We start from the raw sequence: 22619 nt of genomic DNA, 5'->3' as shown, positions 1-22619 counted from the left end.
AGAAGGCAGCTGGTTCTTATAGGTGGAAGGATAAACCATCTGGACACCATTGTAATTATATTTAGTTTAATTCTAACTTTAAGTTTGACAGACAGCGACAAAGAGAGAGAGAGAGAGAGAGAGAGCGTTAGAGGTAGAGCAGAATTACACACAAAATGAACCCACCACAAAAGAAAAAGTAAAAGAAATGCTAAACAATTCTAATATAAATCTTAAACAAAAAACAAAAATACTTTATAAATACGAAACAGATAAAGTTGCCGCGTTAAACTTTATACCATACAGAATATAAATAATTATCTACTTATGATATATGATAACGTTAGAGATCTGCGCAGAATTATTCGATTCTATGGATTAGTAAGAAGCATAAACATATACAAACAAAAACCACATACGCATACACATAAAGATTAATATTTATTGTAGCTTCTAGTTCTAAATCGAGTACGAGTAGATCTTTAACTACATACGAGTATAGTCTCTTGTTCTGTTCATCTTCGATTGTATACCTTGTAAGCTGTAGCTTTGCTCTGTAGGCATTTAGTTTCCTAGATCGTAATACCATTTGCTAACTAGATGTTAAGGCCCGCGACCCTTTTTCTCTACTTCTACTCCTTCTGTTTTTTGTATATATTATTTTCTTTCGATGATACGATGATGGATTTCAGTTGCCAACACAAAACACTTTGTGAGAAACACGTAGATATGATGTACTATGAAGATATTCGTCTGGATGATGATAACCAACTGGAAATAAACGAAACAAAACAAAACCCAAACCCGAACCCAAGCCAAGAGCCAAGCGAAAAAGCGCAGAGATTTCAAAAATCTATAAACTTTTGTTATATAAAAAACACATAAACATATTTCATAAATTATTTATGCCTGTGTGTGTGTTGAACTTTCTAAAAGAAAACATTTCGTTCTATTTCTAAATTTTAAAATATAAAAAACATTACAAAGAAAGCAACAAATATTCAACAAAACAAATTCAAACCAAAATTTGTCTAGACTTTAAGCTAAAAATTGTGTAAAATTGTATAACATTAAAACCCATAAAAAACGAAACATTTAAAGCGTAAATCTTACATTTATGAATAACGATTTCAATTGTGAGGAATTAAGCGACAAAAACGAAAAACAAAAACTGTTATGCATATTTTAAAAGAACTAAAGAAAAAAGTTATATAAATTATATGCAACAAAAAAATAAAAACAATTACAATTGCTATGCAAGAAATAAAAAACGACAAAAATATATATACAAATTATTGTAAATGAATTCGTTTTCAATTCTGAGTTTAATTTTTTCCCCAAACAAAAAACAGAACAGAACCATAATAAATTTCATAAATCATAGAACAGAATAGAATGGAGAGGAGGATAAAATGGTTAATCAAAAGCGTCAAAACGGTTTTCAGCAAATTTCGTATTTATGGCCAAATTTTACAAGCGATGAAAACAGTTGAGAACAAAACACAAACGATGAAACAAATGAGCAAAACCCAACAAACAGATTTTTTGTATCATTTTTGCTAGCAACCCAAAGACAAAAACAAAACAAAAACAAACAATCATTTTTATAATTAAACGAGTAAAATATATTGACAAATTTTACATAACCCGAGTGTTTATATACGACGACATATTATATATTAAAAAAAAAACAAAAAAAAAAGTGCGATGCCCAAAAAAAAAAAAAGAAATCTTTGCCCTGCTTTAAAAAGAAACGACTTGATATTGTTAAAAATAATTACAAAATAATGGTATAAGTTTATATTAAAAGAAAATGCAGCAGCAGCAACAAATCCGCGTCTTGTCAACACACATGCAAATATATATTGGATATATAATGATTATTATATATACTTGTGTGTGTCCCGAAGACGATTCAGAGGCATAGAAATGCAGAAACGCAGAAATAAAATGTACAAATTGTGGAGCAAATAAACGATAGAAAATGTAGTGAGAATATTGGGGTGGGAGGGGGCGGTACGGAAGTGCAGAGGGGAGCCGCAACACGAAACAACAATTGCACACACTACAACAAGGGCAAATAAAGTTTAATCAAATTAAACAGTTAATGAACATAATGAACAACATTTGACTTCAACGTTTCATATTAAGTAGTGCAGAAACAAATAAACAACCACACACACACACACACACGAACACACACACAAACAAACAGATTATTACATATGTAAAGAAAACAAAAAACAGAAAACAAATAAAAAATGATAAATTATGCAAAATATTACATATCGCTGGGAGTTTTTATTTACTGGCAGAGTTTCAGTCCTTTACAGTGGAAAAGTTGAATTGTAATGGAACAATTACTTATCTGAATCCTGTGATCCTGATCGGAATTTATCCTTAAAAGTATGCCATCACTTTGAGGCCAAAACCAGATTAAAATGATTTAGTGGCGCCTGTTCAACGCCCGCGTCCGTTTCTGGTACTACACACTTCGCCTCTTCCACTGGCCAGCAGTATTTTATGTGTGACCCTACCCAACCAAATATACCGTGGCAAATACAATTTCAAATGTTCCTCCAATAAATAAATCAGAAATTGTAGATTTGACTTTTATGTTGGCTAATAATAATCCAGAATGGTAGGGTTGGGGTTAATGAAGCATCCCAAAAGAGAGCGCAGCGGATGCGAGAGAGAAGCACAGCAAAACAAACCAAATTCAATTCCGTTTACCTGCTCAGGTGAAGCAGGGATCGTCAGGTTGTTCTTTCGCTGGATTCTCTTTTTCAACGCCAGCGCGAGAACGACGCGACGCGCACACACCAAGCGGAGTTTCTATATTTAATTGTGTTAAAAGTGACTTATAAAAAGTATACATAAAGTTCTTAACTTCATAAATTGTTCCATGATAAGCCCAACAAAATTAAAGACTTGTAATTCTCGACTCTATTTTTCTTAGAGCAATTTATGCTTTGTTTGGAAAGAATTTTCAGGCAGTAACCGGTTCTGGCGGCCCTCTTGTGTTGGCCAACAAAGAGAATCTGAACGCAAGTGAAAACATAAACAAAACATTGGCAAAAAGCAAAGATCCGAGGGGAGAAATGTGAACACGTGATTAACAAATTTTTGGAATTCACTTAGAAAATATTTACAAAGACAATTATGAGCCTGCCACAGCTAATCGATGACTTGCAGCGCCTCTCCGAGGACCAGGATAGCGCCGATCTGGTTTTCATCTGCGGTCGAGATGAGCGCATCATCTATGCCCACAGGCTGATGCTGATGGCCCGGTGAGTGCTTGATGATTGCCATTCTGAGGCACCTTACAAGGTGCGTGCTGGCACGCCAGGCATGCAACAAAGGGGGGGTAGGGGAAGACAATTAATTGACTTTGCGATTTTCATTCATTGATTGCAGCTGCAAGAGCTTCAAGACGGCCAAGCGCGGCGAGGTGTGCCGCATTCCCGGCTGCACCGTGTCGCCGGCCGCTCCAGGTGCCTCCGCGCCCACAACTATACGTCTGCCACACGTTAATCCAGATCTTTTCCGTCAATTTATATTGTATGTCTACACAGCAAAGGTAAACGGTGGAAATACATTACTATTATCACATATATAAACACATATTTCCCTGATACAGTTGGTGCTGCAGGACTCGCAGGTCTTTCAAATGATGATGATGGCCCAAGACATGGGCGTCGTGGAATTGCGCACCGCTTGCGAGGATCATGTCATCTCCACACTCTCCGTGGACAATGCGTGCACCTTTCTGACCGCAGTAATGGATATCCATGAGAAAGCAGGTAGGCATAACAAATTTCAAATATCGCGGGGAAACATCGGCAAGCTGAGATAACAGCAGAAAAAGTGTCTGTTACGCGCAAAATGCGCTGCCAATCGGTGTGGTGCACGTTGTGCTATCGAAATCACGTAACACATGTAATGCATGTTTTTGTTTATTGCATTTAAAATGTGAATGTAACAACTAATCAATAGGTAGCTGATGTGTCTGCCACAAATGCAGGGTTTACTGTGTGTGTCTATTGGTTATGTTGCTGGCGCTGTATTCTCTGGTCGTACGCACGCGAGATGAGGTCCCACGAGTCCATAAACCGGTCCATGCACATTGATATGCATTTCTGTTTAAACAAAGTTTGGTGATAATCACAATTATGGCTTGCACGTATTCCTATATTATTCCATTCTTGCCTGTTCTGAGGAATCCAGCGAGTAGCCGGGCTTGCCGACACACTTCTTGAAGCACCTTTGCGTCATTTTGGAGAGCATCTCTTGGGCATTGGCTACGGCAATTTGTTGCTTCGCGAGTTCCATGATCTCGCCCCTCTTCGCACTATCCATGGCCATTTTATGAGTTTTTTATATAGAAACTTAACAAAAAAATTGCGAAAACAACTTATGCTCGTGTTACAGCTAAAGTGGACTACCGATGTCGCTGTTAAGTATCGATCTCACATATGCATCGATATAGTCAGCCACTCGATAATAATTAAGTGCTGCTAGACGCGAAATATTCACTTAACAGCGGAATAACATAGTTCCGTTTTGTGGCATGCAAAAGAAAAGAAAAAAATGCAATTTCGATATATTGATAAGTTTTGTAAACACTCCAAATAAAGGAAGTCGTGAAAACTAGCCAATCTTGTGGAGAATTGGTGCATCAATCGGAAAATACTATAGTTATAGTGCTGAGAAAGCAGAAGCTGTTAAGCAGAATATCAAAATCGAGAAAAATGATTTTTGATTTCGGTATGTTCACAGTATGAAAAGTGCAAGGGTATATTTCGGTATATTTCCGAGGGTCTGCGGTCACACTCCTTTACAGACGCCGGCAAAAAAAGCGAAAAACGAAATTATTTTCAATTTTAATTAAAAGCGATTTAAAGTAGCCAAAATGTCCTTCAAAAGCAATCCCAAGGTGCAAAAGGTGATGGTGCAGCCCATCAACCTGATCTTCCGTTACCTGCAGAATCGCTCGCGCGTGCAAGTCTGGCTGTACGAAAACATTTCGCTGCGCATCGAGGGCCACATTGTTGGCTTCGACGAGTACATGAATCTGGTTCTGGACGATGCCGAAGAAGTGTACGTGAAGACGCGCCAACGCAAGAGTCTGGGCCGCATTATGCTAAAAGGGGACAACATCACGCTGATACAGAACGTGAGCCCGTCCAAGGATTAGTGGCGTAGATTGGATTACCTTTCCTCCCGATAGATGCACGCCGTAACCATAAGTTGTAATCATGACTGTAAAGCTGAAGCCTCAAAACGAATGAAAACTAAATAAATGGATATCTTTTCTTTAAACCCGAACATTTCAATTGGGAGCTGCCTTCAGGTAAAAGGGTTGAATCCTGATTTTGGAGTAATCTTTTGTTGGTTTTTGTTGCAGGTGCCAAGTGCGCGGCTACCTTCATGGAGCGCTGCATCATCTTTATAGGGGAGAATGCCGGGGAGTGCGTCAAAACAAATGCATTCCTAACGCTCGCCAAGGAGGCCATTATCAAGATCATCTCCTCCGACTATGTATGGCAGCAGAGTAGCAAAAATGTCCATCAAAAATTAACCTAATCTCCTTTGCAGTTTTGCCTGGAGGAGGAGGAAGTTTGGCGCTGCGTTTTGGCCTGGGCCAAGTACCAGGCGGGCGTCACCCAACCCACTGCACATTGGACTGAGGAGGAGCGTGCGCGTGTCTGTCAGCACTTGAGTGGCGTCATGGGCCATGTGCGACTGCTGCTGATCGATAGCCAAGTCTTTGCCGAGGAAGTGGAGCCCACTGGGGCCGTACCCATGGAGCTGTCGCTCGAACGCTATCGCTATGCCGCCCTGCATGCCAACAAAATGATGGAGAACGACAAGCGGCTGCAGCCACGCCTCACCGTAGCCGTCAACATGTTTCCCGGTTCGCAGATCCTTCTCAACGATAAACTGCCGCTGCAGAGCGTACTCAATGGCTGGTTTGGCGTGGCCAAACAATCGTGGCGTCTGGTCTATCGTGCCTCCACCCATGGCTATGACTCGAGTTCCTTTCATCGCTACTGCGATGGGGTCGCCCACTGCATGGTCATTGGCCTCGGGTCACATGGAGAGATTAGCGGCGGCTACACGGACGTCGCTTGGGCCAATACAAGTCGCAAGGGTGGCTACGTGCAGTCGGAGCGGGCCTTTCTCTATGCGCTGAATCCCTCAAATGGAGAGCAACCATCGAAGTTTGATATTGTCAAGAAACCCTATGCCATCTGCTATCATCCAGAGTGAGTGGGGATTGGATTATTCCCTAAAATGTTTACATAACTTTTAGTTCCTTGCAGTTGTGGTCCCATTTTCGGTGCTGGTGCGGATCTGCTCATCTCCAGCAATTGCAATGCAAACATGGACTCGTATTCGAATCTTCCGCATTCCTATGACGGCCCCAATGCCGCTCAGCTCACGCTCTTCGGGGACTACAACTTCAGCATCAGCGACTATGAGGTGTACACGTTGGCCGCGACAGGAAGTGCTGCTGGCAGCGGACCCAGTCACAGTCACAGCCAGAGCCAGGCACCAGGTGTGCCCTCAAAGGCAAAGTACGATAGATACTAAGACTTGTAGCTGGAATAAAACTATTTCCTCGATCGAACATTGTAATCCCAGATCCGCCACAGCTAATGGCATTAGGTGTGAGCCGCGAGCTGTTGTCGGTCGGGTTCATGACACTGCCCCAAGGTAAAAACCAGAAATCGAAAGGTAATTAATGAATTGTTATATAAAGAAAACTGTTTTGGCAAAGAACCAAATTAATTAACTCGTTTGCTGCTCGTAGGTGTAACGCCAGAGGGCGGGCGGATCGAAAGAGCCAGAAAACATTCAACTCTCGCATTGAGTGCTCCATATTGTTACAGATCCACGATGTATATTTGTATGTGTATATGAATGCCATGTGCACTTGAACCTGAGCCCGGGGTTGGGGTCCATTCCACACCTTTCGAGCAGTGCCAGCAGCCAGCAGCCACCCGCCAACTGCCACACAATTGACAAAGGAAAACGAATGCGTAAAAGGCGATTTGTCTTGGCTATTTCTGTGTGTTTCAGTTCAGTTCAGTTCACTTTTCTAGCCATAACAATAATAATATTTTAATGAAATCTAGCGCTGAAGTTGCTCTCGACTGGTTCTCCAACTACTTTTCGAAATGCTTCTGATAAATTGGTCCACGCTCTAAATTGGTTCTAATTAAAGCTCTTTTTTGCTGTTGTTGTATGCTGATCGAATCGATCAATTGGCTCGCGGATTGTCATTCGTCTTGGGGCAGAGATTTGAGAGATTTCCGAGAGAACCCCTCCACAATGACAGCGGGCAGGCAGGCAGCAACAAACACTTGAATTTTATTTTATTTGTGGCTGCACAAAAGATTGGCAGTTAAAATTTTGTTACCGACTTAAGGCCAACGCTTGAGAGCCCACCTTTCGATAAGGTCTACAAATTGTTTTACTTTTGACAGACGACGACGAAGGCCCGAGGCGATACAGTCCAATTCCTGGCTCCAATCCCTGGCCTAGGCGCTAGCAGGAATGTCATTTCGGTTTCAATTCGATTTCTTGTCAAATTATTTGATTGTCGAGTGGATTTTTTCGGTTCGCTATGCTTCGTGGCCAACAAATTCAACCAAGAAGTTTTCAATTTCAATGTCTCTGTGTCGCATGAAAAGGGAAAGGCAAAAAACTGGCGCTTGCTGACTTGAACTATGAGCAGAGTGTAAACTTGTTCTGGTCTTATGAAATAGGTTCATAATGCATATGCAACATGCGAGCGGAATGACTAGGGACTGGCACTGAACTCCTCTATGTTCTAGAACAGCTAAGAGGTGGAGGAATAGTTTCAAACATTCCTTAAAGATTGATCTTTAGAATATTATTTGGAATATGTCTAGCCACATCCAAAATACATTTAACATTGGGAATTGTTCATATAAAAGAAGTAATCCATAGAGCATTATTCCTCCCATAAAGTAGGAAAGTTTAATTCATCTGAAAACTCTTAATTTCCATCCCTGGTGGCATATTTGTTTTGGGCTTGGTCAGCCAGCAGCTCCACATAGAACAAAGGCCAGCCAGCCTGCTATTAGCCATGGCCATGGTTATGTCTACAAGTCTCTTGGCCAACACTCAAGCGGTGGCGGGCAGCTGCTGGCCAAACCCCCAAGTGCTGCCACTTGAAGTGTAACTTATTTGCATGTAAGAATGCGATAAAAAAAAAAGGAAAGGGTGCCACGATTGGCCCTGAAATGGGAGCAATTACTAAAAATGCAAGTCTCCTCCCATCACTCCCACAAGGTTTCCAAATAATTCCCATTACGAATGATTCATTAGCCAACAGGAGACACAACCACTTAAGGGCGTATTTCCCTGACATATTCATGAGAAAGATAAGATCCGACCACCTGTCAGCGGCTGTTGCATCCGTTTCCGCCTGCGGACAGTCTACAGGCGGAGAGCTCCAGTTAAGAGGTGCTAATATGCAAAGTGAACCCCAACGAGACACCAAGATATGACTACGTCATAGCCGCGGCTATCCATCAGCCATCAGTTTATTGTATTCATTCATAGCCGCGCATCATCGCCAGTCAATTTTTGCCTGGCTCATCGCCACCACTGCACTCGGCATTACAAACGACATACCTGAGAGCTCCCCCTCCCATTCCACCCACCCTGTAACAACTAAGAGAGGCGGCGAGCAGAGAGAACGCTAGAGAGAGAGAGAGAGAGAGAGAGAGGGGCTTAAGACTCTCTTAAGCTCATGTGTGTGTAATAACGGACGGCGCTCGACTCTCGTTGCTCTCTTCACACACACAACCAGTTTTGAAAGCCTCCACTTTTGCTTTTCATTGCCTTCGACAGAAAAAATATAAAACAGCGCAGACAACGATTTTGGTTACTGTGATTAATATGCGTTTTTTCGGTAACGGCTACGGAATGTATAACAAACATCAGCCAGGCATTGACCTAGGTCACAAATTTCAGATCTTACAAGCATTCTAATTAGTGGGAAGTATTAGTCACGGATGAAGCCTGAACGATTTTTAGTTGCAAGAAAAACGCCTGGGAAAATGTACAGAACTTCTGTTGAAACTCAAAATGTAGCGGAAAAATGTTTGAAGAATATAAAAGATTCTTCTTTAGAGTCTACAAATAATGGAAAATATTCACATAAACATTTGGATATTTATTGATGCATTTTCCCAGTTAATCCATGTGCTCGGCTCTCTTTATATTTCTACATTCTTAGCACACACAAAACATTAACCCAAAGAGCATTCCCACTTCGTTCATGTCTGCCTTCCACTATTTTCCGGTTTTGTTTTATTTTTCGATTTGCCATTCAGCAGCAGCAGCAGCAGCAGCAACAAAAACACATGAGAGACTTTTGCTGAGCAAAGTGTGTGCACGGGGGGCTCTGCTCTGGGCAAAGCCTCTCACTGCCGCCAAGAGTCTCGAGCGCCGTAACAGAGGAGGCAACTGTTTTGAAGTCTCAACGGAGGCAGAGATATATTTTTATATTTGAGATTTCGATTTTGAATTGAGTCTGGGCTGGTGCTGAAACATTTTTCCTCCCATTAAGTTTTTTAAAGGCGCACGGCGAGAACGGCTCAGTCTCGATTGTCAGCTTGTCGTGAATGGTTTTTTTAGCACAAGATCCGCGGCATACGAGTGCGATTACGAGTACGAGAGATCGAACGTTCGACCACGTAGTCCGAGCCAAAGTCGAACCCAAAGCTAAAGCTAAAGCCAAACTCTACGGCTGGAAGCGTCACTTAACTTATTAAAACAACAACTTTGGCACAACTACAACTACATATGTACATGTATACTACATAACTCGCTACTTTGTGTTCGTGTGTGTGTGTGTGTAGCTGTGTGGAGCAGCAGCAGTGGGGAGCTCTGACGGATTTGTTATTTTTGCATAAATCAGTTTCGAGAGCGGGCTACTTCCAGCTTGGATTTCGCTGTTCTGTTCTGCACTTCAAATCTAGATGTTGCCGCATTCAACGCCGGCGGCAGGCGTGTGGCAGCTTCAGTTCGTTGCCTAAGTCTTTTGTGTCGCGTTTATAACTAAAGCCCAGCGATGGCTCTGACCAATTTCTCACTGCCTTTCGGTGCGCTCGGCCAGCCCTGGGGCGTCACCCTGGCACCCCTGCACCCCATACATCAGCTGGCCAGCAACACCAACAATTTGCTGTACTCTCCGGCGGACCATCAACAGCAGCACCCCCAGCAGCAGGGCCCCACAGATTCTGAATTCTTTAAGAATAATCCCTATGCGCCACCGCAGCATACAAGTGTGCCACAAGCACAAGGGGCAAGCGCAGGCTATCCATACCAGAGCAGACGCAAGCAGAATAATGCCTATCTGCCACCCACGGGCCCCGCTGCGGCACGTAACTCTGTGTACCACATCCAGCAGCAGACACAACAGCAACAGCAGCAGGAGGCCAACAATGAGAACAGCGTCTCCTATCAGAGTTCAACCAGTTCCAGGTCGAGCAGCGCCGGCCAGAGCACCATACAGCTGACGCAGACCCACCACTCGACTGGCCGAGGCCCGGGCGAGGGCTCGTACAGCCGCTTTCCGGGGCAGCAGCAGAAGCAATTCTTCAATGCCCACGGCAGTGCCAGTGCCACATTTAGCAAGAACAGCGGCAGCTTCAGTATTACCAGCTACGGTAGCAGGCAGCAGCCGCAACCACAACCACAACCACAACAACAGGCACAGCCCCAGGCAGCACCACCAGCACCTCAGCTGCAGCAGCAGCCACCCCCGCCCGCACCGCAGTCGCAGCAGCAGCAGCCGCGCACCAGACAATCGAAGCCTGAGGCACAGCCTGCGTCCACCTATGGCGTGGCAGCGCCCGAAAACTATCCGGAAAGAGCGCCGGGCTTTACGCGGGTGCAGGCAGGACAGGGCTCACGCACTCAGGTGCATGCCGTTCTCGACTATGATGTGGAGGAGGGCGACGAGGAGGATGAGGAGGATGAAGACGAGGATGGACAGTACTACGAGGGGCAGGAGAAGGCAGGTGAGTGGGATAAGCTAAAGCCTCAAATTGGTTGTACAGAAACCACAGCTCAAAGGAGCATTCTTTGAGGGTTTCTTTCAGTGTCTTAGGGAAGTTGCACCAGAAACATTTCCGTCTTTCAGTCCTAGAAGTGCTTGAGGCAGAGTTCCCTCAGAAAGTATTCTTTACCAAAGCGTTTCCAGAGCTATCTCCTACGTATGAGTCAAAATCCCCCAAGATGTACTTCCTCATTTGAACGAAACGAAGGAAACCCCGAAAGTGTTTGCTCAGACATTCCATATCGAGCATTTCCTGAACTGAACAATTAGCAAATAAAAGAAACAAATGTTTATTGTATAATTTTTAATGGGGGCATGTAGATCCGATAAGCGGAGAGGAGTCAAGTCGAGTCCCACGTCTGCACACGATTCAGAGACGAAGTCATGTCACTCGCACTGTTAGTTGTTGTTTGCCTGCTACTTGTATTATTTGTTGTGTGTATCTTTCCAATTGGGAGCAACTTCTGCACATTTGTGGGAGCAGCAACAGCAACAACAGCCACCAACGAGGGGGTAAACAAGCGACAAGGTCAAAGGTCTACAAACCGATAGGCAAGGTCACCAATTCTCAAGACAGTAATGGTCAGTGTTTGAGTTTTATAAGCGCATTTCGGACTAACACGCAGCACGATTAATGCCACAAATTCCCCGAGGTTTTGGTATCTAAGTTTTGGGTGTATCCATAGGTCCATCCATCCATCCATCCATCCATCTGTCTAACTGTCTGTCTGTTGTTAGTTGAAGTACGCACTGCTCTTGTTGTCCGCACACACAAAAAAACTGTCAGCGCTTTACATTTTAAAGATGTTTCACTTTTGTGGCGCCTCTTTGTTGTAGCCAAAAATCCAACTTCAACTCTGCCTCGTTGAGGCATTAGCCAGCCAGCCAGCGAGCAACCTGCCTGCCTGCCTGCCAGAGACCTCAAGTACTCAACTCGGTTACGGGGCTGCTATTATGCAAGAAGAAGTCGCTCATGAACCAGCTCTCCATATGAAAAGACGTGTGCACACGCAAGCCAGCCACAGCCATCCACAAGATACAACAAAGTCATATACAAGTTTTCTGTTTGGTTTTTTTTCGTGGGGTTTTTGTCTTTGGAGTACTCGCAGCAGATTTGTGTTTCACCACAAGAGATGTCAGCTCTCAGATATGCTGGTTCTATTTCATCACAAGCTGCCCCAGAATCTAGGGCAAATGATTCAAATAGTTAACGCTTCTTGGGCCCAGTGCAATCTCCTTTCCTTGGCTCCCGCTTTCAACTCGTTTTGCATCCTGTGTGCAGCAAAAGGGAAAGTTTTTTTTTGGCATGGCCCAGATCCGGATCTGGGAGGGCATTACAAATGCCAGACAGACATGAAATTTATACTCGCATGTGTCAACTGCAACTCCCATTTATATGCAGACTGCAGGCACTGGCAATGCACTTGCAACTCCAACAACTTTTGGGGTTTAACCGAGAGCGATCACTGATTAATGCAGTGACAACGACACTGTCCCTGTCCTTGCCATGAATCACCCGAATAACCAATTGCCATTTACATTCCATTCACAGCAAAGGCGAATAGCAATCAGATGCCCACTGTGACACCCATCCAGGGACCAATCTACTTGAAGAACGGCACGGTGCCGGTGGTGCCGCTCTTCTCCTATCCGAAGCTCAACAACGGATCGTTCCTACAGATTCCGGTAAGTGCCCCAACACTTGGACTCTTATTGGGCAGGCAGGCACGCGCTCACTTTAATTCCATCTCAGGTTCTAAATTCGTTTCGATATCGATCGAGATTGCTCATTTGCGGAAATAACTTTGACGATTTTCTGTTTTTACTTTATTTATTTTTTGTTGTTTTTGTTGTTTTTGTTGTTTTGTTTTTTGCGTGCACGAAGGTCGTGCGAGTTCGTTTCATTAAGAGGTGTGACGACGAATGGAGAGAGCGAGAAGCCAACTCCTCCGTTCTGCCAAGATCTCGGCTTTCAGATATCCCCCCCGGGATCAAGCTGAAATTATATTTTTTATGTTTATGACTTACTTGAGTCATTTTCACACACCGGCCATCATTTTTGTTATGGTCCTCTCCTTCAATCTTTAATGTACAGTACCCTCCAATGCTTAAATACTTAAACTTAAAATTCTCTTTTAAACACTCGTTCAGATCTGGTGGACGGCCCTGTCGGTGGCTCTGGGTCTGGATGTCAGAGGTGATGTGATAAAGGGTGTGCCATGCATCAAGCGCTTTCATCAGCTATTCTGCCCCACAGCCGGCAACAGCTATCCCATGTGAGTATTTAAATTCCATTGCTATATTTAGGATCTAGGGAATTCCAACTACAAAACGGATAACGAATGGTGCATCATGCGGTTTTCCAGCGAAATAAAATTCGCACATTCCCCCTGATTGGCTCCAAGGAAGTTTGCTTTTTTGTGGTTTTCTTTTTGGATTTGGTCTCTTCTTGATGAACTGACCTGATTCACATTTTGTTAGCTACTAACTGACTACGTGACTTAACGGCTCTCATTAGCATAGTCATGACAAAGTGAGAAAAACTAATGCGGATTTCATAGACTCATAGACTCTGTGAATGGTTTTGAACCTCTCGAAATGGAAGAAGAATTTCATCACTCTTCAAGATGATGGATGCCCAATAGGCCTCTCAAGCGATAGATCTAAGCGATGGATGTGCAAACTGTTAACTGAAATTAAAAGAATTAATAAATAAACTAATCAAATTGCATCTCCCTCCAATTAACTTACAGCGACAAGATTGAACGTTTTATAGATGACAACAAGGCTTTGATGCGTCGCATGTATGGAGACTTTGAGATGAATATGGAGGGACCTGCAGGTGGCGGCAATCAACAGCCAAAAGTGCGCAAAAGAAGATTTATAGACGAGCCGGATATATTTATACCACCCGGAGCACATGCAGCCCATGCAGCCCATGCAGGAGAGGCCGTGGAGGCGGGCGACAGTTATTTCGGACAACTCAGAAAGAAGCGTCAGGCGGCAGTTGGTGGCAGTCGCAACAGAGGAGCAGGCAACAGTGGTTCCAGTGGTGCTGGAAGTTCTACCGGAAGCAATGCCAGCAGAACACCTGGGAGCAGTGGCGCTGGGCAGGCGAACTCCGGCACAGGCAGACTCGATGCCTGCGAATCGAAAATCGAAATTGTGACACCCTATTGGGCATCGAACTCAGCAGGCAAGATCAGGGCCATTGTCAACACACAGCACTTTGAGCAGGCCATACACCAGGAGGTGTGCAGGTGAGCTAACCATAGATTTACCCATACAAGAAAAGCGTCTAACTCTCTTTTTTCTATAATCCGCAATAGCAATACACAAACATCACGCTGCGAGGGAGAGTGCGGATGCGAGCAAAAGTACAAATGGCATCGACTGTTGGCCTATGATCCTGATAACGATTGCAAGGGCATATTTATGGACTGGTTCCTGTTTCCTTCATGCTGTGTCTGTAGATGTAATCCCTAGACGAGTGCCGTGTCTGAGCATAATATATAATGAGCATCGAGTATAATTGTAGGTAGAATGCCACTGAATGTATTTTAGTTGTTGTTAAGTAGATCATATATCCACTTCTTGGTAGCTTCCATGTAGTTAAGGTTTAATACGAGCCATATCCGCCCCTCCATCTACTCGTAAACAAACAAAAAAAAACACATCCGAGATAACTCAAAACTCCATTTGTTGTTGTACTGTAATCGTAATTGTAATCGTAAAATGAATCAAGTGAATAAAGTCTATGCAAATGTCAATAAGAATTTCGGGGTTTACGAACTGTATGACTGTATAACAGTTTAATTAGCATACAGGTGAGGATTTCAAACAAACCTTTGAAGGTTTCTTGTGAGATTTATCAGCTTTGATTGCGGTTGGAACTATTTTTGCTTAGATTTTCTGTTCAAGAATGATATCAGAATGGATCAGAATGCTCTAACTGCTTGCACACTACAATCCATTGCTTTTTTGTTAAGTTGCAAACATTATAATGCATAGAAGAACCATTTTCCAAAAAAAAAACCTACAAAAAAAAAAGTTATTGCTGCATCGGCCGGGAATCGAACCCGGGCCGCCCGCGTGGCAGGCGAGCATTCTACCACTGAACCACCGATGCTTCATGGCTGAACAGCTCAGTGTCGGCTCTGCAAGCTCCCGTCGCAAGTTCAAGCCATAGAAAAGCTTTTTATGTGGTGAAAAATAAATGGCGAGTTCGAATCCCGCTCTGAGCAGCTTTAACTTTCATTTATTTTTCATTTTTAGTTAATTGGAGTAATTGTTTTTTTTTATTTCCCTTTTTTTTTGTGGGGGTTTTCATATTTTTCTGTCGAAACGCACTGGGCATGAACAATTCCGGGCTGTTCCATAAAGCGTTTATGCCTTGGCTCATAAATAAACCAAGGAGCAATATGTGCTGGGGAGGGAGTGAGGGTGTGATATTCCTATTCCTCATAGCCAGGGCCATAAAAGCCCTTGCCACACTGCTACCCGATGCACGTCACGTATTCAATCACAGCCAATGGCTACACAAAACTGCGCTATATCAAAAATTTTGGTCTATCGCTCCGTGCGTGGTATACAAATGGTACCATTTTACAGGGACCAGACCACTGATACTACCCATTGGGCTACAAACCCAGAGCCAGTTCCAGAAAAGATGTGGAGTTTGAAGCGGCCCACAGTTAAACGGGGACCAGCATCGGGCTACGGGCATTATTGACGCGACCGCAATGTAAACAATTGCAGCCATGGTGACGACTGGGACGAGGACAAGCACGAGGACGAAGTAACAACAGATTTAAGCACTCCCAGAGTTAACCATGAAAGTTGGCCAAGCGAAAACATTTTGCCATATTCTATACCAAGAGTGCTGGTTGATGGGAGATGGGTAGATGGGTAGATGGGAGGCTGGGGCTGTATTATGATGATGAAGTCGCCGCCCACCAGGCAGCCAGGCAGCAGGACAATAGAAATGCGAGGACACTGAGGACACAGCGAAATATATACTACCGAGTGTACGGTGACAATGATATGGATGTTCCACAATACTCTCAACAGTGGGTACTATAAATATCTAACCAGCAACACCTTTAGCTCTTAGATCTCTTAGTAATGCCTTCTGTTAGGGTATTCTCAGCTTCGCTTTGTCTAACCCTTAACCTCTCCTACATCTTGTTGCTTTTGTCGTTGGTATTGCTGACCCTGCGCGCGCACTAAAAGTGAAAAGAATTCGGCTTGGGAGACAGCGGACACCCGCAGAGGGAAATCCCAACTACGATGCGGTTGGGGGCCTACGCTTCGCTTCGCATCGCGTTGCTTTGCCTTTGCTCCTCTGTCAATGTTATTGGAGCTCTTTCTAAGGGGAGTAGCGCATGTGTAGGTCGTGTAGGAAGTGCTGGCGGCCAGGCAGGCAGGCAGGCGTCCTGGCGGCGTCATCTACTCCAAATCTCAGCCGAGTGCCGCAATTTTTGGCTATAAATACCAATGTCGGCACGCAGCTTCGCTTAAACTTACATTGTTATCCTAGTGTTCAGCACATCGTGTCCTACGGCGAGCGACAAAACTTATTCAACTTATTCAGGACGTGACGTAGTTAACATCCTGCAAGGGATTCATTTCTGCTCCTACAAATTGTGAGTCAGCGGGTTGCAGGTGCAGCCGTACCAGTTGCTGCCACAGCCGCTTTGGGGCTGCGTCTGCTGCTTCTGCTTCTGCTTTTGGTTTCAGTGTCAGTGTCATAATAATAAATGTTAAGCATTGTGTAATCCTACAAAATCCCTGCTTCAATTGAGCAAAACATTCGCTGCATCGCAATTATTGCGCAAAGTAAAAGCCGGGATTAACATTTAATTAAACATTTTTCCAACGAAGAAATATTTTATAAAAATGAAGCACTAAGCTTGGTGAATTTATGGCGAATATTTCGCGAAGAAATTATTATTTTAGTGAGCATTTCGTTCAGCCGCAAAGTGTTTTTGGAGTATCAAAAATATTTTGGTTAACTTTCAGACATGTTGAATGTCAATTTTAAATGCATTTTTAGCGCCAATAAAAGGCGACTTTCTGCAAATTAAGTTTCAATATCCTCCTGCAGCTCCTCTTTTTTTGAGTGCAACTCTTGGCCAGTTTAAGAAATTTAGGAAATGTTGAGGCTTTAGTTATGTAGAAATGTAGAAAGAGTCCTTAACTTTTAGTTGCATACAGTGCAATTTTCGTATCCATTATGTTTCAATATATGTATCCCACCTAGAGAGAATTCACTCTCTTTTCTGGGTTTTCTTACATCTTACATAGATGTATTTCTGAAACTCAGAAAATATTACTCAATGCCATCTGTGAGATATTTTTTCTGGTTTGACCCCACCTTAAAAGTCAACTCCATTGCAATCCCAATTACGGGTCCTGTTCCCCCACTCTAGTTGCAGCCACACCCAGACGACCGCAGCCACAAGAACCGCCCACCCCTACAACAACAACAACAACAATGAGGGCAGCAAGGAGCTCCCAAGCGGGAACGGAGAGCAGCCTCATCATGGGAATGGGCCTGCAACTGAGGCAGGGACACAGGTGGCTTGTATGGCTGCTGCTGCTGCTTTTGGTCATACCCCCGCAGATGGTGGACGGCCGTTACCTGCCCACAAGGTCGCACGGCGACGATTTGGACAAGTTGCGCGAACTGATGCTGCAGGTGAGCCAAACCACACGAAGCGGTAGCTACAGTTACTGCACTAAGCTGTGGAAATGCACTGCAAGAAATATTAGTTAAGGTTTTTTTTTTTTCATTTTTAAATCGATCAAATTGTAGGGAAAGAAAAAACCCGTTTCCAACCACACATTAACAAACTTGAAAGCAATTTCCCAAAACTATACTCCGATTTTTCCGAGTGTCTGTCTGTGTGATTGTGCATTGGGGCATTTTGTGTGTGCGTGCCCCCTGAAGTTCAGTTTTGTGCATTGGCATTTTTGGCTCTGCTGTGGCTGTTGTCAATATAATTAACTAAATGAAAATGAAAATGAAAATGAAAAGAGTGCCCAACGACACAGACGCAGGCAGAGACCCGAAGTCACAACAACAAAGCGGGCTAAAGCGTGGTATTAAGTTGCAATTATGTCGCCAATTATTGAGGTTTTATTTTCGACTTGTTTTTGTTTTCGTTTTCGTTTTTCGAGAGCTCTTCTTTTCTTGTTGGTTTTTGTTGTTGTTGTTGCTTCCGAGTGGAATTGAATGGAATGGATGGGTTGCGTCATCGAGTGTAAGGTTACCGGGGTGTCCCCTCCCTGATGATTTCTGCTTATCGGAGGACCCACTTCTGGCCCCTCCTGCTGTGGTTTCTGTGTTTCTGTGCGTCTGCAAAACCATTTCAGAAATATTTTTACACATTTCGCAAGCCTTAAAGAGGGGTCTGGTCAGGTCTGGTCTGGTCTGGTCTTCCCATGGAGAGGAAGCCTGCTCGGCTACAATCCCCAGCAATCTTTTGGCCTGGCCAACACTTTGGCCTCTTCTCATATTTTGCACAATATTTTTGGAGACGCAGCGTCGCTGTCGCTGTCGCTGCTCTGCCACTGCCACTGCTGTTATTTAATTTTTTCAGTTTCTTTTTTTGTGCGCAGTTTCCTGTTCTTTTTCGCAACCAAAACACAAAAATGCGGCTTAAATGCGAGCCAAGGGGAAGAGGGCAGTGTGCAGAGGAGATCCACTTAAATAAATGTGGATGTGCAGCTGCAGCCTGCAAACAGCAACCTGCAACCTGCCACAAAACGCTGCAACTGCAACTGTTGGCAGACAATCTGTAGCACTCATACACCCAGCGGACTCCTTTTCTGAGTCATGGCCCTGCGAATCGATAAATCGCTGACGTGCAACGCAGACAAAGACCAAGAGCAGACCAAAACAAGCAGCAAATATCTACAAAAAAGGCAACAAAACTGTAGCAAAAAAAAAACATCTTAAAAAAGAAAAGGGAAATCAAATGTCAAATAGCAAATAATGACGATGACGTGGTCTGGTCTGCTGACTGGCGTCTGCCAATGATGAAGGTTGACTTGACTTCGCTACGTCACAGCGGAGACAAGACAGACAAATAGAGGGGGGGAAAACCCAACTGAGGAAAATGGAAAAACACTTGACACACAATAATGCATTGAACCTGAGAGACAACAGAGACCAAGAGCAGAGACATCGTGAGACAACAAACAAAGTTTAGCCTTTGGCTTATTGCCTGTGACAGCCAGGATGTCAACATGACGGAGCATGAGATGGTAAAGAATACTTGGGGATGGCATATCATGTGGCATGGCAGGGGTTGACAATGAAGTCGAAAGGGAATTCCCCGAAGCCATTTGTGTGACAGTTTCATAATGCTCTTGAGTTATTAGATGGATATTGTGTTAGCTAATAAAGGGCTGGCAGGGTTAACTTTATAATTTTATAATTGGTGTTTAATGTTGAACCTTTAAGCCACATTTCTGGGATTTATTCGATTAAATTCGAGAGACTAGGGAGGGTGCAAAAGTTCCTCAAAAGTTCAGGAATTTCTGCTCAAAAACTAATACCAAAATCGTAAATTCTTGGCTCTGGCAGTTGCAAAAGTATTTGCCAACACTTAATTGCAAAATTGATTCCACACTTGTCACACAAAAATGCCTCTGTCTATAGTTCCCCCTGCTGCAAAACCCATCTAAAGTTATTACCCAAAGATAGCCGCCCCTAAGCAATAAGCAGCCATTCCCCCCAAGCCAAACGCAGCTGCTTATTTGCTAACCATCTACCATCTTCAGTTCCAATACCATCCTGGGGAAACAGCTGGAATGTGCAGACAGACTTAGAGGCTGTGACTGAAGGGAGAGGCACAACAGACAACTCGAAAGGAAATCACATAACTTTTCACTTAACGACAACTCTCAAATTAAACTGTCCAAAAAGTGCCAGACAAAGAGGAGAGTCTTTAATAAAGATAGAGAGAGAGAGAAGCAAATAGAGAGGCGGTGAAGGAAACACCCAGCTGCCACCACCCCCACCCTAAGCATCGCTGAACTCCTCACTCAACCCTCCATTATTGCTTCCTTATGAGCCGCCGCTCAACCATTAACATCAGCGTTTAAAAGGAGTTAAAAGGGAGGGAAAACCTTCGAAAAATAGCAAAAATAAAACCATCCACTGGTATTTTGGTTTTCGGTTTTTTTTTCAGAGTTTTTTTTTTTTCAAATTAGCAATAAAATAATTACTTGGCGCGAAATTGTTTTAGGATTTTTTTCACACATCATCAACGAGCAGAGGCAGCATCGCAGCATATCTCATCATTCGGCATTCGCAAAAGATACAAAGAGATACACCAAAGAGATGATCTTCTCCAGAGCGGTGTGTTGTGATGCGACGAGCGGTAGTCCGAAAATTAAAAGAGGTTGTCGCGGCTGGCGGATTGCTGATAATTACACGACAATACCCCCCATTAACACATATTTTTCAGAGCTCATCATCAGAGAAGAGGCCGACCCCGCTAGCCCGTTCGTTACAGATAAAGTTCATTCGATTTAATGATGCGCCAAAAAACTTAAAAATTAAAAACAAAAAGAGTGAAAATAAACGAAACAATTAATTTAAAGCGAAGTTTAAATACTCTTAAAGTGCGAGAATAAAATTAATGATTTAGGGGCGCCTTAAAAAAAAACTTAAAATACAAAATATTTAATTTAATTAATATTTGAATATTTAATTCCAATCGTCGGAAACACACAAATGTTGACCGATTCAAGATTTACTTGTTTTAGGTTTTTTTTATTTTTTAAAATTTTTGTTTTTGTTTTTTTTTTAAATATCTATTTTTATTTTTTGTTTACCTTCAAGCGTATACACAAAAAAGCATAAAGATGAACTCAAAAATAATAAGCGAACACACAAAAACTGTGTGACGAACTTCCCACGTTGAGATAAATAAGATTTCAACAGATTTTTTTTTGAAATAACTGCCATAAGACACCATCAAAGACCCCCTGTCTCGAGGGGCGATCCGTGTTAACAACAGCAACTATACGATAATTATAACAACCATAACAGCACTCCAAGTTTAACTCTTTTCCATCTTTCCATCTTTGTGTCTCGCCCAACTATTTGCAGATCTTGGAGTTGAGCAATGAGGACCCACAGCAGCAACAGCAGCCCCAACAACACCCACTTTTGCGTCTGCACAATGAGGCCAACAGCGGCAGCAGCGGTAGTGGCACCAACACCAACAACAATCCACGCTCATCCAACTCGAACTCGAATGCCGCCTGGCTACAAAAGCTCAGCGCAATGGGCGCCCTGGACGAGCTGGGCGGCGATGCGCCCCGTATGGGACCCAACTATGGACGCTATTAGAGGAAATCCAACAAGCACCTGACGACCACACGACACCATGACGACGACAATGGAATGGGTCTACAGGGGGGGCAAATGGTTTTGTGAATGAAACAGTTTTTGAATGGCGTAAGAGGAGTACTTAGGGGAGAGCACACTAAACAGAGAACTGGATGAGGAGGAGCGAATGGTCAAGGGATTACAATCCCATGGCAACCCAAAAAGGAATTGTGTGAAAATCTCAGCCAAATGTATGAAAATGGAGCACCCTTTGGCACCACTTGCTAAGTACTTCTAAGCCCCTGTGAAACATTTGAATGCTGCTCAGACATTTCCAACCATTTTATGCTAGTTTGCACCTTTCTTCAAGGACTGACAACAACTTCGAAGGAGTGTAAAGTACCTTAAACTGTCTCCCAAAACAGAAGTAAAATAGTTTCACAACTTTTCCCATATTTAACATTCAATTCCCATTCGTGTGCCCCCCTGCAGCCCAACGCCCAAAAGGTACAACCCCCAAAACGAATCAACACACTCAAAGGTTTTAAATGCAAAAGGCAACAACTGATAAACACTGGTTAATACCCAACAAACACACGGCTAAAAACAACAAAAACAATGACAAAAAAATATATAAAAGGACACAACTGCAGTTCCTATGCTAGAACAATAATTTTAAACTTTTTGGGTAATCCCAAGGCGACAAAAAATGTACCTACAATGCAGCATGTAGCACGTGGCATGTACCTATATGTATGTAGAACAAACCAATCCCCTAATCCCTACAAAACGAATATATACACGAGTATTGTATTGCCCTTTATGGTCTAGGGTTAAGAGCGGATTTTCAAGTTTTTTTTGCCCCTAAAAAAACCAAAAAAAAGAAGCAGCAAAAGTCAATTGTAAATATTTTACTGGAGTTTTAATGGGCCCCCAAGGCTAAGGCTGCTGGTGGGGCATACATGAAGATATATATTTATAAATTATAGTACTCCCAACTAACCTCTGGGCCGTGGTGACCTCCACACGACGATGGGCCCCCAAAAACTTTAATGGGTTTTCACATGAAAAAGAGATAATAAATATACAAAATATACAAAAGAGCGCAGGCCCCGTTTATATGCGTTACTTATATTATTATTACATATTACTATGTCCATATAAATGTACATTTAATTGTTGTTTAAC

The 22619-nt window shown here is 43.2% G+C and overlaps 5 protein-coding genes and 1 non-coding gene across 11 annotated transcripts; 4 read left to right on the top strand and 2 right to left on the bottom strand.

Moving 5' to 3' along the window:
• Positions 1 to 2708: 2708 nt before the first annotated feature.
• LOC117581925 (BTB/POZ domain-containing protein 9) lies at positions 2709 to 9279 on the top strand. 3 transcript variants are annotated; one of them, XM_034269401.1, is made up of 8 exons: positions 2709 to 3269; positions 3397 to 3559; positions 3620 to 3782; positions 5387 to 5520; positions 5578 to 6248; positions 6306 to 6560; positions 6628 to 6720; positions 6797 to 9279. In XM_034269401.1, the coding sequence occupies exons 1-7, from the start codon at positions 3142 to 3144 to the stop codon at positions 6701 to 6703; spliced, it is 1590 nt and encodes a 529-aa protein (XP_034125292.1). In that variant the 5' UTR covers positions 2709 to 3141; the 3' UTR covers positions 6704 to 6720; positions 6797 to 9279. The 3 variants fall into 3 exon arrangements, with proteins under 3 accessions (XP_034125292.1, XP_034125291.1, XP_034125293.1); XM_034269400.1 differs by lacking the exon at positions 6797 to 9279 and having other exon boundaries at positions 6628 to 6774; XM_034269402.1 differs by lacking the exons at positions 6628 to 6720; positions 6797 to 9279 and having other exon boundaries at positions 2711 to 3269; positions 6306 to 6613.
• On the bottom strand, positions 3918 to 4437 carry LOC117581927 (mitochondrial import inner membrane translocase subunit Tim13). 2 transcript variants are annotated; one of them, XM_034269406.1, is made up of 2 exons: positions 4194 to 4437; positions 3918 to 4123 (listed from the first exon to the last, which is right to left on the bottom strand). In XM_034269406.1, the coding sequence occupies exons 1-2, from the start codon at positions 4342 to 4344 to the stop codon at positions 4020 to 4022; spliced, it is 255 nt and encodes an 84-aa protein (XP_034125297.1). In that variant the 5' UTR covers positions 4345 to 4437; the 3' UTR covers positions 3918 to 4019. The 2 variants fall into 2 exon arrangements, with proteins under 2 accessions (XP_034125297.1, XP_034125296.1); XM_034269405.1 differs by having other exon boundaries at positions 3918 to 4118; positions 4189 to 4425.
• On the top strand, positions 4793 to 5301 carry LOC117581926 (probable small nuclear ribonucleoprotein E). The gene has a single exon (XM_034269403.1). The coding sequence runs from the start codon at positions 4892 to 4894 to the stop codon at positions 5174 to 5176; it is 285 nt and encodes a 94-aa protein (XP_034125294.1). The 5' UTR covers positions 4793 to 4891; the 3' UTR covers positions 5177 to 5301.
• Positions 9280 to 9906: 627 nt separating the features above from the next.
• Positions 9907 to 14842, top strand: LOC117581924 (protein spaetzle 3). 2 transcript variants are annotated; one of them, XM_034269399.1, is made up of 5 exons: positions 9907 to 11041; positions 12635 to 12769; positions 13235 to 13359; positions 13837 to 14343; positions 14413 to 14842. In XM_034269399.1, the coding sequence occupies exons 1-5, from the start codon at positions 10094 to 10096 to the stop codon at positions 14567 to 14569; spliced, it is 1872 nt and encodes a 623-aa protein (XP_034125290.1). In that variant the 5' UTR covers positions 9907 to 10093; the 3' UTR covers positions 14570 to 14842. The 2 variants fall into 2 exon arrangements, with proteins under 2 accessions (XP_034125290.1, XP_034125289.1); XM_034269398.1 differs by having other exon boundaries at positions 9908 to 11045; positions 12636 to 12769.
• A 299-nt stretch (positions 14843 to 15141) lies between these two features.
• On the bottom strand, positions 15142 to 15212 carry Trnag-gcc. The gene has a single exon. It is a non-coding gene; the product is annotated as a tRNA-Gly (tRNA).
• Positions 15213 to 16575: 1363 nt separating this feature from the next.
• LOC117582369 lies at positions 16576 to 22579 on the top strand. 2 transcript variants are annotated; one of them, XM_034270028.1, is made up of 3 exons: positions 16576 to 16728; positions 17521 to 17783; positions 21210 to 22579. In XM_034270028.1, the coding sequence occupies exons 2-3, from the start codon at positions 17580 to 17582 to the stop codon at positions 21450 to 21452; spliced, it is 447 nt and encodes a 148-aa protein (XP_034125919.1). In that variant the 5' UTR covers positions 16576 to 16728; positions 17521 to 17579; the 3' UTR covers positions 21453 to 22579. The 2 variants fall into 2 exon arrangements, with proteins under 2 accessions (XP_034125919.1, XP_034125920.1); XM_034270029.1 differs by having other exon boundaries at positions 16591 to 16728; positions 17515 to 17783.
• The last annotated feature ends 40 nt before the right edge of the window (positions 22580 to 22619 follow it).

The sequence above is a fragment of the Drosophila guanche genome, unplaced genomic scaffold (genome assembly GCF_900245975.1).
Source record: "Drosophila guanche unplaced genomic scaffold, DGUA_6, whole genome shotgun sequence".
In the NCBI taxonomy this organism is placed as follows: Eukaryota; Metazoa; Arthropoda; class Insecta; order Diptera; family Drosophilidae; genus Drosophila; species Drosophila guanche.
This window is presented reverse-complemented; position numbering and strand designations above follow the sequence as displayed.